This window comes from Muntiacus reevesi, chromosome 18, assembly GCF_963930625.1.
Source record: "Muntiacus reevesi chromosome 18, mMunRee1.1, whole genome shotgun sequence".
Taxonomy (NCBI): domain Eukaryota; kingdom Metazoa; phylum Chordata; class Mammalia; order Artiodactyla; family Cervidae; genus Muntiacus; species Muntiacus reevesi.
The window spans coordinates 56324851-56340484 of NC_089266.1; the positions used below are offsets into that span (position 1 = coordinate 56324851).

The 15634-nt window shown below is 46.2% G+C and overlaps 1 protein-coding gene across 2 annotated transcripts in view; it reads right to left on the reverse strand.

Moving 5' to 3' along the window:
* The window catches only part of TOM1L1 (target of myb1 like 1 membrane trafficking protein), a 61139-nt gene extending 58506 nt beyond the window's left edge, over positions 1-2633 (reverse strand). For both annotated transcript variants that reach the window (XM_065908599.1, XM_065908600.1), the window contains exons 1-2: positions 2498-2633; positions 13-97 (exon numbers count right to left, since the gene is read on the reverse strand). In XM_065908599.1, coding sequence (XP_065764671.1) covers positions 13-97; positions 2498-2555 — 143 coding nt within the window. In that variant the 5' untranslated portion in view covers positions 2556-2633. The remainder of the gene's footprint in view (positions 1-12; positions 98-2497) is intronic.
* Between the last annotated feature and the right edge of the window lie 13001 nt (positions 2634-15634).

Genomic DNA, 15634 nt, shown 5'->3' on the forward strand with positions numbered 1-15634 from the left:
CACTGAACTCACCCATCGTGGGTGGTGTTAATTATGTCACAGATGTGCATGAACTGGCCCCAGTCTTCCGTCTGCACTCCAGCAAACGTAGCCTTCTCTGCAAAGAAAAAGTTATGTTGAGTCTGAGCTACAACAGAATAAAACATGTCTCAAAAAAAGGTGAAAGTGTTAGTCACTCAGTCACGTCCGACTTTTTTCGACCTCCTGGACTGTAGTCCGCCAGGCTCCTCTGTCCGTGCAATTCTCCAGGCAAGAATACTGGAGTGGACTGCCATTCCTTACCAACCCAGGGATTGAACCTGGGTCTCCTGCATTGCAGGCAGATCCTTTATTGTCTAAAGCACCAGAGAAGCCCCAAACATGTCTGGTTTTGCAGAAACAATCTGCCTGGGGTTCCCTAGCGAACACCATTAAGTTTATATCACCAAAAGGCAGAGTTTTTTTTTTTTTTTTTTTTTAAGCAATTCCCAGTAATTCAAGACCCAGGTTCAGAGTGCTGTTGTTGCCACAGTAATAAATGACCTATTAATAAAGGCTGCAGGGCCAGACTAGCCCACCTAAATCTCCATCTGCCTGCCTGTCTTTCAGAGAAGGACAGACACCCACAAGGTGAAGTGCATACTGCTAAGTATTTTATCTTACGCAACTTCATTAAACCCACTGTCAGAGATGATGACATAGAAGTTCAAGAAGGTTAAGGAAACTACCCAAGGCCACACAGTCAGTACAAGGTAGAACTAGCATCAAATCTAGGTTGTTTTTGTTGGCTTTTTTAAAAGTCACTTATTCTCCTTGGCCGAGTGGTGTTGAGAAAAAGAGAGATCTACTGAAACTGTCTGTGTACTTGTCATCACCTGTATTAACCAGTGCTGCACCAGACATACTTGAAGGCTCCTGTACCTGGAACCCCATCATTAAACAATCAAATAGTTTTTCCCTGTCCAGACAGCCTCCTTAAGTATACAGAATGCCATCTGCAAAGAGGATCATAGAACACTCAACCTGAGTGATCTTAACATCTTTCCTACAAGGAAAGGAGAATATTCCTGAGCGTGAAAACATGAGGACCAACAGGGAAAGGAGCAAAACTTAATTAAAAGGATTAAGAAGAGGATAAAGGTTTGGCTGGTGGAACTCCAAAGCCAAGCCTGCTCCCCACCTAGGAGAAGCACTATCTGCATTTGGCATTCAAGATGGACAAAGCTTACCAACCTAGTGTTTACTCACAACGGTCTTTCAGCCAGTTTCTTTGCTCCCCATCCCAGGCTCCTTCCTCCCACCTTCCCATCTTCCTAGAAATCTCCTACACACCCTTCAAAAGCAATGGCAGAGTTAAGTTCTCCCTTTTCATAAGTTTTGGGTGTTTTACATTTCTCTTCTATCGCAAAGGTACTGTCCTAGAATCACTTCCCCATATATGTATGCATCTTCCCCAAACCTTGATGGCTGAGACCAGGTCTTGCCTGTGACTGCTTCAGGTCCAGGCATACAGTTGGCGGTCAGTAAATGTGCATTTCACCAAAGAATAAATCAGACTATGAAGATGCAGTCCGACTCCATCTCTGGTCAGGGTTTATCTTAACACCCGACAGAGAAAAAGCCAGGAACAGTTTGGAAAGTCTTTCCTCCTCAATGGAAGTTACACTCACTATCTCATAAAATTGTGGGAACCAAGCTTCAGGTTGGGTGGCGTGTTCTTTCTAAAGAGCAGTTAACTAAACTGCAGGCTAAACTGTCCACCTCTGAGCTTCCTTAACTACCAGGCTCTCCTGAATTCCTCGTCCCACTAAGTTCGCCGAGATGATCCCGCTCTGATTGACACCTGCGGCCACACTCGATTCCCCAAGGGAGGCACGGAGCCAAGCGGACAGGGAGCGGCGTCGGCGAGCAGCCCCGGGCCCGGCTCCGGCTTCCGCGTACGTCGCCGGGGGCGCGCCCACGGGAGAGCCAAAGGAGTCGGGGAGACACCTGCGTGGCCCTCGGTGGCTCGCAGAGGCCTCTGCTGTCCCCAAGAGAGAGCCTGGCCTCCTCTTCCTTCGCTCCTGTGCTCAGCATGTCCCTCCTCTTTGTTCCTCCCGAAAAAGGAGCTCGGGCTGTAACGGCCTGGAATCCGCGAGCACGCGTCTGGACACCTGCCTGTGCCGGCGAGGTCACTGCACTCACCCTCCTGGAACCTTCCCCTCGCAGAGCGGGCACAACCCTTGGCTCGCTCCCGTAGAGGTTCGCCCTGCCCCCGAGGGTGGCACCCCCGCAGAGGGCCAGGCCCGCCGCCCCCGCCCCCCCGGGCCACCTGTCCGCTCCCACGCCCACCCGCCCTGGAAGGCGCTGGGGAACAGTGCGGAGCCGGGCTTCGAGACAGACGGGCCGGGACAGGGGTGTCGCCGCACCGGCCGGCGCGGGCCCGAGAAAGTTGCGGGGAGGCGGGGACCTCCTCGAGCCGGGACCCACGGGGTCCCGTGCAGCGGGGAACGGAGTCGGGGCGCGGGGCCCCCCTTACCTATTAGCTGGCCCAGGGAGCTCGCGTATGGGTCCCGGTGACTCCTGCCGAACGCCATGGCTGTGCCGCGAGCCCGCCCGGCCTCCGCCGCTCGCGACTCCTCCCGCACGGCCCCGACTCCTCCCCCGACCGCTGCGGGGCGCCGGGCGGGGCGGGGCGGGGCGGGGCGGGGCGGGGCGGGGCGGGGCGGGGCGGGGCGGGGCGGGGCGGGGTCCCCAGGGGGCGGGGGTCCAGGGAGGGGGCGGGGCGAGGAGGGGCGGGGCGGGGCGCGAAGGGAGGGGGCGGGGCGTGGGGCGAGGGCGCAGAGGGGGCGAGGGCGCAGAGGGGGCGAAGGCGCAGAGGGGGCGGGGCCCTGAGGGGGCGGGGCGGGGTGGCGGGGTCCCCACGCCCCGAGGGGTCAGCCGCGCGCCCACCTGCCGCGCCCCGGGAACAGGCCTCAAGGCCCCGGGGGCGGCCGCTGGGTTCTAGGGCCCGAGTGCGGATCCTGCTGCTCTCGGGGCGGGGCGCTGCCCTTCTCGACGCCTCCTGCGCCCCCTTGTAGAGAAGGAAACAAGGAGTTAACACAGACTTCAGGTCACGGTGAACATTAGCCACTTAACCCGCCCAGGTCAGCGTCTGGCACCCACAGAACAAATGTTTAGCCACTGAGGGAATCGAGTGCCTGGAAATATTTACCCCGCCCTGCTTATTGACCCGGCCCCGAGATCCGGGAGCGAAGGCGTGTCCCTCGCCCTTAGGCTGCAGGTGAGGGTCATGAGGGCGGACTGGCTTCAAACGAGGCGCTGGCCGTCGTCTCGCCCCCGTTTCCTGAGGGACCGCGTGGCGCCGCCAGCGAGCTCCGGGCTCCTCCTGGGAACTGGCCTCCGGCGAAGCTGTGGAAAGGAAAGGGCTTTCCTTCTGCCCTGACAGACTCTTCGGCCCGTAGAACTGCTTTGGAATGTAAATCCGAGCTTGAGCTCTTCGACTGCTTCCAGGTTGCCTTTCCCTCTTCTGGGGCATTCGATGAACCTCTGATTGGCTGGGCGACAGTCTCCCGTGACGCCAGGGCCTGCTGGAGGCTGGGTGTCTCCAAGGTGATGGCAGTTCTCCAGGTCTTCACTTCCTGCGGTCTGGTTGGGCCCAGTTCTACGAACCCTTCTTTGGTCCTGGAAATGGTGAGGAAATCTGCCTTATATTCCTAGTCATATATGTAAGCATATAAACCAAAACCAATCCCAGTGTGCACCAAGGGGCTAACTCACTTGGATGTTTTGCTCTAATTTCTTTCTGATTTTACTTGACCCTTGCGAGCTAATACCTAGGATTCTAAAATCTAGAGTGAAACATTTTTGTTGTAAATGTCTCCTGCTGCTGCTGCTGCTAAGTCGCTTCAGTTGTGTCCGACTCTGTGTGACCCCATAGACGGCAGCCCACCAGGCTCCCCCGCCCCTGGGATTCTCCAGGCAAGAACACTGGAGTGGGTTGCCATTTCCTTCTCCAATGCAGGAAAGTGAAAATTGGAAGTGGAGTCGCTCAGTCGTGTCTGACTCTTGGCGACCCCATGGACTGCAGCCTACCAGGTTCCTCCGTCTGTGAGATTTTCCAGGCAAGAGTACTGGAGTGGGGTGCCATTACTTTCTCCAAAATGTCTCCTACCTGTGACTAATACTCTCCACATGCATATCCAGGGGAACTCCTTTATATGGTGCCACTTATCAATTTCCTTAGTCATCACTACAGCTTCTGCTGACACTGTTGAAAACCTCTTGTGACATCACCAACCTAATGTCTTTCATATTGTACAGTGTACAAAGCATTTCTCTCTCTGAACCCTACAATCAAGCAACCTTAAAGAGAAAGTCAGTTTCAGGTTAGGCTGCTGTTGATGTCATGGCCTTCCCATCAGGGCATGAGAACTAGGAAGGAATCAACAAGCAGATTTTTAACATAACTGCTACTTCTCATTTTTTTTTTTTATTTTTAATTTTCTTGTGCTATGGGTTTGAGGCACCAGGGGGTACGTTCAGGACATATGGCTGGGTAAACAGAACCAAGTTGATGGTTACTACTGAGACAGGAGATAGAAGGACGCCAGGCTAGGCATTTACTACTAGTCTCCTGTTTACATTTTCTGAGGAAGAAGGCAGGTGGGATCGAGGCTAGATATTTACAATCAGCCTTTTGTTTGCACTTCAAAAGAGAAATACCAGGGCTTCTTTGGTGGCTCAGCGATAAAGAATCCACCTGCCAGTGCAGGAGACGGGTTCAATCCCTGATCCTGGAAGATCCCACGTGCTGCACACTAACCAAGTCCGTGTACCACAACTATTGAGCCTGTGCTCCAGTGTCTGGGAGCTGCAACTACTAAGCACGTGTGCCAGAACTACTGAAGCCTATGAGCCCTAGAGCCCGCACTTTGCAAATTGAGAAACCCGCACATCTCAACTAGAGGGTAGCCTCTGCTGCTGCCTCTGCTGCTGCCCAGTCGCTTCGGTCGTGTCCAGCTCTGTGCGACCCTATGGACTGTAGCCCGCCACGCTCCTCTGTCCCTGGAATTCTTCAGGCGAGAGTCCTGGAGTGGATTGCCATGCCCTCCTCCAGGGGCTCCTCCCAACCCAGGGATCAAACCTGGGTCTCCTGCGTTGCCAGCCGATTCTTTACCACTGAGTCACCGCGTAAGTCCAGAGAGTAGCTCCAGTTCTCCAGGAAGAGAGAAAAGCATATATATATATATATATATATATATATATATATATATATATATATTTGATTTGAAATATAAATATTATATTTGAAATATATCAAAATATATATTTTATTTATATGCTTAACTATATATAAGAAATAACAACAGAAACAGGGTAAGTAGCCAGACTTTGTCCCCTGTGGACACTTTAAGATAAGGCTATGGCAGGGACAAAGAGGGACTAAACCCTGTTGAGCAGAAGATCAAGAGCTGCCATCCTTGGGGCAAGGGAGACACTGCACAACTGCAGAAAGGCTCCTTAGGGGTCAGAAGGAGGGGGCACTGTCCCATAATATGTGATGCCTAGACCCCCCAGTAGGCCTCTGGGCTGGAATCCATCTTGGAAAAATGTTGCACATGCTTGTGGGAAGGGTCCTAGGGCAGGTCAGGTGTGGAAAAGGAAGCAAGATAATTGACCAAAGGTAAACAACGATGCAGAGCTGCCTTCTACAAATGATTTAACTGCCTCCTTATTGTGCTCCTCTTCATTAAGAAGACATCCACACCCTTGCTCTCCAGGTGTGAGTCTTTGCCTTGCTTCTGTCTTTATTTAAACGAACTTTCTCTGTGTGCTCTCCCAATTGTGTGTGTCTCTAATAATAAACTTTGTACCTGTTTTTATAGTTTTTGCGTCCTTGAAAAATGCATTTTTCAATTGGCAAGAGCCAGGGAAAATTTGCTTCTAGCCTCTAGCCTTGATGATCTAGTGGGTAGGATTTCTGGTTTTCATCCGGGCTACCCAGGTTCAATTCCTGGGCAGGGAACTAAGATCTCGCTTCAAACCACCACTCACTACTGTCTCTCCAAGATCACTACCCAAAGCTTTTACCTCCTCATGTGCCCATGGAGGGTGTTGTGATGGTTGCAGCCTTCTTTCTGTGTTCTGCCACTTTCTCCATGATCTCCCAAGTCCCCAGGAGTGAAAATCAACCCTGTCAATGTTAATGTGGTCTCAGAGTAGGATAGAATTCACAGCTAAGTCAAGGTCAAAGAAGAGGCAGACTCCCAGAAAGAAACAAGGATAAAATTTCTGGGTACCAGGAGCAAAATCTTACCACAACTTCAATTCTAAGGACACTTTCTAAACACAAGTCGTAATGCTAGGTAGAAGCAAAGAAAATAATCTTTATTTTAAATACACTGAAATGCCTGGAACTGGCAATCTATTTTAATGTAGTCTTCCTAAGCCTGAAGGCAGAAGGTATGCACTTCATTTTTACAAATATGTAATCTGAGACTAAAAAAAAAAAATAAATAGCTTAACCTGAGTTTGAGTTATGGCTGCCTGATTCTAAAGCCTGTATTTTTGTTACTACATGAATCTGCTCATTGAATAGGTCTCATTTATTTTATTTTAAAGAACCTGTTTGGTTCAAAGGGAGACCTCATGAAGAAAATAGGAATAGGAGTCGTCATATACTTGGCTGTCACAGGGTCCTGCTGTTGTTTCTATACTTGTTCAAGAATTCTAGTATTATCTGTGAAGTTGCTCAGTCGTGTCTGACTCTTTGCAACCCCATGGACTATATAGTCCATGGAATTCTCCAGGCCAGAATACTGGAGTTGGGTAGCCTTTCCCTTCTCCAAGGGATCTTCCCAACCCAGGGATCAAACCCACATTTCAGGCAGATTCTTTACCAGCTAAGCCACAAGGAAAGCCCAAGAATACTGGAGTGGGTAACCTATCCCTTCTCCAGTGGATCTTCCCCACCCAGGAATTGAACCAAGGTCTCCTGCATTGAAGGTGGATTCTTTACCAACTGAGCTATATTATCTGTACTAGAACAATACTCTAGGTGCCATCTGCCAAGGCAGGAGATGCAGGTTTGTTCCCTGGGTCAGGAAGATCTCCTAGAGGAGGAAATGGCAACCCACTTCAGTATTCTTGCCTGGAAAATTCCATGGACAAAGGAGCCTGGTGGGATGCAGTTCATGGAGTCTCAAAGAATTGGACGTGACTGAGCAACTGAGCATGCATACATGCTCTGAGTACATCACATACATTCTCTCATTTAATTCCGTAATAACTCTATGAAATCATTACTATTATTACTCTGTTTTACAGACTAGAAAAACCACAGTCACCTTGCTAGTAAAGGACTCTCTGATTTCAAAAGCAGAAATTTTATTCTTTGTACTGTCATGGATAAAGACTAGATGGTAGGTAGTATCATTTACTTTTTAAAAGATGGGTTCTAAGGGATGTTACCTGGAGAATAAGGTCATGGCAAATACACGTCTGGAAACAAAGCTGATCCATCATTAGGTTTTAGGCAGTTAAGAGTCTTTTTCACCCTCTCGATTGACTCTGTTCTTACCACTAAAGTTTTTAGGTTGTCAGATATGGGCATGCCCTTATAAATCACATAATCCCTACCCTGTCATCTTATAGATGAAAAAAATGGACAGCCAGAGAAGGGAAGTGACCAGCCCAAGGCCATTCTGCTCTAGCTAGGAGATTGTAACAAAATAGCCTTCCCCTGAGTCCCAGACTCTTCTGCTACAGACACCTTTTTTCTGTTTTAATATTTAAATTAAAAACTGTGCTTCCCCAACCTTCCCCACATTTTCTCTAGACTGCTCTTTATCCTTCTCTTTATCTAAGAGAACTGTTCAGTTCCAAACACCTCCACTGTCCTCTCTGCTGTCCCAGTATGGACCGCCATTTGATGGTCATTTCCATAGCTATTTGATCATCAGATCTGAGCCAGTTAACAGTCACATCCTCTTTGTCGTCTCTGCTATGCGATGCCATCCCAGCCACCCTTCTTCCCCCCTCACCTTTCAGGGCACCTCCCTGTCATATCCTCCTTTTTCTGGCTGCTGCTTCTCATGAGCTTCATTTGGCTCTGCCTTCCTCCTTACCTGCTAAACCTGTCAGCCTTCCCACAGTTCTGTAATCTGCCTCTTCCTCTTTATCCATTTCCCTCAGGATGCCTTCTCTTTGTCCCTTCTCCATGAAACCTTTCCTGATCAAGAGAACTGAGTCCTCCTTTCCTGTCTTACAGATTTCTTTCTTGGAGCTCACAACACTGTACTGCTTCTTTGTTTACAAGTATGTTCCCCACTCCTAGATATAAGCCCCTCAATGGACTAGAATCTGATTTGTTAGGTTTGATATCCAGACATTTTAAAGGCCTTGCTGTTGTTGTTCAGCTGCTTTAACCAACTCAGTTCAGTTCAGCTCAGTTCAGTTGCTCAGTCGTGTCCGACCCTTTGCAGCCCCATGAACTGAAGCACCAGGTCTCCCTGTCCATCACCAGTTTCCAGAGTTTACTCATATCCATTGAATCAGTGATGCCATCCAACCATCTCACCCTCTGTCATCCCCTTCCCCTCCTGCCTTCAATCTTTCCCAGCATCAGGGCCTTTCCCAATGAGTCAGTTCTTCACATCAGAAAGTATTGAGGTTTCAGCTTCAGCATCAGTCCTTCCAATGAATATTCAGTACTGATGTCCTTTAGTATGGACTGGTTTGATCTCCTTGCAGTCCGAGGGACTCTCAAGAATCTCTCCAACACCACAAATCATCAATTCTTCAGAGCTCAACTTTCTTTATGGTCCAACTCTCACATCCATACATGACTACTGGAAAAACCATAGCTTTGACTAGATATACCTTTGTCAGGAAAATAATGTCTCTGCTTTTTAATATGCTGTCTAGGTTGGTCATAGCTTGTCTTCTAAGGAGCAAGAGTCTTTTAATTTCATGGCTGCAGGCACCATCTCCAGTGATTTTGGAACCCAAGAAAATAAAGTCTCTCACTGTTTCCATTGTTTCCCCATCTGTTTGCCATGAAGTGATGGGACTGGATACCATGATCTTCATTTTTTGAATGATGAGTGATAAGCCAACCTTTCACTCTCCTCTTTTACTTTCATCAAGAGGTTCTTTAGTTCCTCTTCACTTTTCTGCCATAAGGGTGGTGTCATCTGCATATCCGAGATTAGGGATCTTTCTCCCTGAAATCTTGATTCCAACTGTGCTTCATCCAATCTGGCATTTCACATGATGTACTCTGCATTCAAGTTAAATAAGCAAGGTGACAATATACAGCCTTGATGTACTCCTTTCCCAATTTGGAACCAATCCATTGTTCCCATATCCAGTTCTAACTGTTGCTTCTTGACCTGCATACAGATTTCTCAGGAGGCAGGTAATGTCGTCTGGTATTTCCATCTCTTTAAGGATTTTCCCATCTAGCTCTGATGTTAATAGAGCTAGAATTATACTCATCCCTTTCCTCCACCATCTCAATATTCTGCCTGACTTTCTTGTTTTGATGAAGGTAGTTATGGATATGTTGGAATCACCTGTGGTGGTGGCTTTTTGGCTAAGTCATGTGTGACTCCTGTGACCCCATATACTGTAGCCTGCCAGGCTCCTCTGTTTATGGGGATTCTCCAGGCAAGAATACTGGAATGAGTTGCCATTTCTTTCTCCAGGAGATCTTCCTGACCTAGGGATCAAACCCACTTCTCCTGCATTGCAGGCAGATTCTTTACCAACTGAGCTACCAGCTACTGTAAAGAATAATGATACTTATGTCCCAACCTCAGAGATTCTGATTTAATGAACCTGGATGCCTCAAGGATATCAAGATTCTTCAAGGTCCCCAGATTGGCTTGTACCATACTTTGAATAACAGATTGGAAATCCCATGCCTTCCTAAATAAAAAATCTTGAAATTATTCTCAATTTTTTTCATTCAGTCAGTTTCAGATTCCTTGTGATCTTGGCAAGGCAGCAGTGAGCAGTGGCATGAATCTTAATTCCCTGCTGGGAATTGAACCTGAATAGCCTGGATGAAAACCAGGAGTCCTGGAGACCAGACCAGCAAAGGCCAGAGGCTAGAAGCTCTTTTTCCCTAGATCTTCACCCTCAGTGAAAAATGCATTTATCATGGAGGCAGAAGCAGTAAATGCAGGTACAGAGTTTATTAGAGACACAGCACAACAAGTGGGAGAACACACAGAGAAACAGATTGTTAAGACAGAAGTAAGGCAGATATGCACATCCAGAAAGAAAGGGTGTGGGTGTCCCTCTTAGGAGGTGCATGAATAGTGGTGATTAAGTCATTTAAATAGGGTGGTTCTTCCAGTCTTTGTTTACCTTTAGCCAATTATCTGGTGTCTTTTCCCACACATCATCTACCCTGGGACCTTACCCTGGGTGTACACGAACCCGTCGGCCAAGATGGATCTTGAAGTGAAGGCTTTTGGGAGAAGCAAGACACAATATGGCCTGACGTCATCCCCTGACTTTTGACCCACGAGGAGCCATTCTGTGCGTGACTGGTGTCTTCCTGGTCCCAAAAAGGGGGCGGGGGGTGGGGAGCAGGGATTCCTTAATCCTACACTCACACAGTGTATTGCCCCCTCTTTGTCCTTGCCATGACTTTACCTTAAAGGTGTTTACAAGAGACAAACACTGGCTATTTACCCCACTTCTGTGTTTCCATTGCAGAGGGCAGACAGGAGGCTGACTGTAAATGCCTTAACTGGGGCCCACCTTTCTCTTGTCTCAGGAAATGCTAACAGTTCTAGGCACCCAGCTCAAAGCCGACTTCTCTGTGCCTCATGACATGCAAACAGTAGTAATGTTGGCCAGTTTTAAACAGAGGCCACTTATAAATGTCTAACGTGGAGATCATCTGTCTCTGGCCTCACTTTGCGTCCTTTTTCCATCTCCTTGCCCTTTCTTTCTCTATGAATAATGCTCAATCCAGAAGTTCTTAAGTACTATAAGACTTAATATTCTTTAGGATGAACTTGGATTGAAGCTTGGTTCTCTCAAACATAACCAAGACCCTCTGCATCTAAAAACATATTACTACTAATTATCTTTAAAAATAAATTTTCACCCAATAATTCTTGCCCATTATTTTTGAAAACTATATTTACAAAGACATATGTTGACTCTATTTCCACAGTTATTTTTTAATATCGAAATCTTAGCAACTTTTTATTCTGGAAATTAACTTCCTGGCTCAGTGTTTTCTCTCCTTCTGCTCTTGGGCTTTCCGTTGAGCTCAGATACCCAAGATGAGAGGGGGCAGGAAGAGAAAGAGTGATGGCCGCTAGCACTGGTTGATGTGCTACTGTGCCAAGCGCTTGAGAACACGCTTCATTATCTCTAATACTAAAAACAGTTATAAATTAAGAATCATCATTCCCATTTTACTAACTGACTTGTCTAAAGTCACTCGGAATTGGGAGGTGGATTTGAGTTTGTCTCACTCCAAAGCTTAGGCCCTTTTCCATTTCGTCACACTGCACCCGGAGCCAGGTTCCAATCAATCACTTTTTTTTTTTCCATTTATTTTTAGTAGTTGGAGGCTAATTACTTTACAATATTGTAGTGGTTTTTGCCATACATTGACATGAATCAGCCAGGTATTTACATGTGTTCCCCATTCTGAACCCCCCTCCCACCTCCCTCCCCATCCCATCCCTCTGGGTCATCCCAGTGCACCAGCCCTGAGCACTTGTCTCTTGCATCCAACCTGGACTAGCAATCTGTTTCACACTTGATAATATACATGTTTTGATGCTGTTCTCTCAGATCATCCCACCCTCGCCTTCTCCCATAGAGTCCAAAAGCCTGTTCTATACATCTGTGTCTCTTTTTCTGTCTTGCATATAGGGCTATCGTTACCATCTTTCTAAATTCCATAGATATGCGTTAGTATACTGTTTTGGTGTTTATCCTTCTGGCTTACTTCACTCTGTATAATGGGCTCCAGTTTTATCCATCTCATTAGAACTGATTCAAATGTATTGTTTTTAATGGCTGAGTAATACTCCATTGTGTATATGTACCACAGCTTCCTTATCCATTCGTCTGCTAATGGGCATCTAGGTTGCTTCCATGTCCTGGCTATTATAAACAGTGCTGCGATGAACATTGGGGTACACGTGTCTCTTTCAGATCTGGTTTCCTCGGTGTGTATGTTCAGGAGTGGGATTGCTGGGTCATATGGCTGTTCTATTTCCAGCTTTTTAAGAAATCTCCACACTATTCTCCATAGTGGCTGTACTAGTTTGCATTCCCACCAACAGTGTAAGAGGGTTCCCTTTTCTCCACACCCTCTCCAGCATTTATTGCTTGTAGACTTTTGGATAGCAGCCATCCTGACTGGTGTAAGATGGTACCTCATTGTGGTTTTGGTTTGCATTTCTCTGATAATGAGTGATGTTGAACATCTTTTCATGTGTTTGTTAGCCATCTGTATGTCTTCTTTGGAGAAATGTCTGTTTAGATCTTTGGCCCATTTTTTGATTGGGTCATTTATTTTTCTGGAATTGAGCTGCAGGAGTTGCTTGTATATTTTTGAGAGTAATCCTTTGTCTGTTTCTTCATTTGCTATTATTTTCTCCCATTCTGAAGGCTGTCTTTTCACCTGGCTTATAGTTTCCTTTGTTGTGCAAAAGCTTTTAAGTTTAATTAAGTCCCATTTGTTTATTTTTGCTTTTATTTCCAATATTCTGGGAGGTGGGTCATAGAGGATCTTGGTGTGATTTATGTCGAAGAGTGTTTTGCCTATGTTCTCCTCTAGGAGTTTTATAGTTTCTGGTCTTACATTTAGATCTCTAATCCATTTTGAGTTTATTTTTGTGTATGGTATTAGAAAGTGTTCTAGTTTCATTCTTTTACAATCAATCACTTCTTCATTGATCTTGGGAAGTACCTGTGAAACTGAGCAAGACTCTGCGGGTCCCTCCCAGGTACAAAAACCCTTTCATGTCCCCCATTCTTGTCTGTAGAAAAAGTTTCAGTATCCTAGGCCTTGTCTGTGTTTCAAAGAGCAGGGGTAAGATGGTAACAATTAGAGAAGTGAAGGAATGTAGAAAATGAAAAGAGAAAACCAGTCAATCAAGAAAAGTAATGATAGCTGGAACAACAATTCAGCAATAAAACAGCGTCCTAGTTTCTCCTCAAGGGGGATACACACAACACTCTGAACTGTATCTTTGAGTTGTTCCACAGAAACTAAGACCCCCACCCACACACACACCCAGATGGAGGGTGATGACTACAGCTGACAATAACAGGTAGACCCCAGACTGGTTTGAACCAGAAGGATGATGAAGAAACCTCATGATGTTCTTGAAACATCGCCCTGTTACCTCACCACCAGCCAATCAGAAGAAAGTTCACAAGCTAATGATGCAACCTGCAACCTGCACCTCAAATGAGGTGAGGTGTTTGTTTTTAAAAGACCTTCCCTGAAAGCCACTGAGGAGTTCAGGTCTTTTGAGCACTAGCTGCTCTTTCCCTTTTCTTTGTTTGGTGCCCTGCAAAAAAGACTGTACTTTGCTTCTCCACAACCCAGTGTCAATAGACTGGCTTTGCTGTGCATCTGGTGAGTGGACTCAAGCTTGGTTTGGTAACACCTGCAGCATCTAGCCCAGCACTCCTCATCCAGCAGTGCTAAGTAGAAGTTTGTTGAATGATTTCAAACCTTGACTCTTCTACCATAGTTGATCTTTAAACCACAAAAATGCTCTCATTAGCTATCTTCATACTTATAATTAAGGAGTGCCACTGACATCTGGCACTGTGTGCAGGTCAAGAAACAACAGTTAGAACTGGACATGGAAGAACAGACTGGTTCCGAATCGAGAAGGGAGTACGTCAAGGCTGTATATTGTCACCCTGCTTATTTAACTTCTATGCAGAGTACATCATGAGAAACACTGGACTGGATGAAGCACAAATGGAATCAAGATTGCTGGGAGAAATATCAATAACCTCAGATATGCAGAAGACACCACCCTTAAGACAGAAAGTGAAGAAGAACTAAAGAACCTCTTGATGAAAGTGAAAGAGGAGAGTGAAGAAGTTGACTTAAAGCTCAACATTCAGAAAACTAAGATCATGGCATTCAGTCCCATGGATGGGCTCCAAAATCACTGCAGATTGTGACTGCAGCCATGAGATTAAAAGACGCTTGCTCCTTGGAAGAAAAGCTATGACCAATGTAGACAGCATATTAAAAAGCAGAGACATTACTTTACCAACAAAGGTCTATCTACTCAAAGCTATGGTTTTTCCAGTAGTCATGTATGGATGTGAGAATTGGACCATAAAAAAAGCTGACTGCTGAAGAATTGACACTTTTGAACTGTGGTGTTGGAGAAGACTCTTGAGAGTCCCTTGGACTGCAAGGAGATCCAACCAGTCCATTCTAAAGGACATCAGTACTGAATATTCATTGGAAGGACTGATGCTGAAGCTGAAGCATCAATACTTTGTTCACCTGATGTGAAGAACTGACTCATTTGAAAAGACCCTGATGCTGGAAAAGATTGAAGGCAGGAGGAGAAGGGGACGACAGAGGATGAGATGGCTGGATGGCATCACTGATTAGATGGACATGAATTTGAGTGAGCTCTGGGAGTTGGTGATGGACAGGGAAGCCTGGCGTGCTGCAGTCCATGGGGTCACAAATAGTTGGATACAACTGAGTGACTGAACTGAACTGAACTGAAATGATATCTGGGACTAAACAGCAGTTGTTAGCTAAATATTTTTCATCTCAAAGGATTCCAATAAGGTTTTAAACCAAAATTTTACCTGAAAAACAAACCAAGGGAATGAATATTTTCATAACCTAAGTCAACTTGCTTTTGGTGGCTTTCATAACCTCAATGGTTCACACTTATTTGGAGTTTGCAATTTAATTCCTGGGTGTTCTGTTGGAAATCTAGCTCAGATTTGCAAATTAGATCACCTAGTTTCAAATCACAGATTTCAAATGATAAAAATAATTCCAATTTTATAAGGTTGTTTTGAAAAATGAGATGATATATGTATAGCACTTAGAATGGTGCTCAGTAAATATTAGCTAGTTTATTAATCTATTAGGTGTACTGTTATTAGAAAAATGCTCCTGAGGTTTGGCAAGGTCTCTCTAAAAGTCCCTAGTTAAATATGCAAGTGTCACATATCTAAGAAAATAATGTCCTGTTAGCAACCACCTGGTAGCTTAGCAGTAAAGAATCCACCTGCAGGAAACACAGAAGATGTGTGTTCAATCCCTGGGTTGGGAAGTTCCCCTGGAGGATGGCATGGCAACTCACTCCACTTCTTGTCTGGAAAATCCCGTGGACAGAGGAGCCTGGTGGGTTATGGCCAATGGGATCATACACAAAGTTGGACATGGCTGAACAGCTGAGCACAGTATTATAGCAGTCAAACATTTAGCTTCTTTTGGCATGCTGTGATTTATGTGTGATTTCTCGATCAATTTACTGAAAAAGTCTTGTGCAAACGGGGATCAAAACACCCAAGCGACTCAGAACTAGTGTTTCAGGCTGGAGTGGGGAAAAGAGCCGGCTAGGAGGGTGCTCCAGGGACGTTCATTCTCCAGGAGAGCCTTAAGAGAGAAGGTGGACTGCAAAGAAAG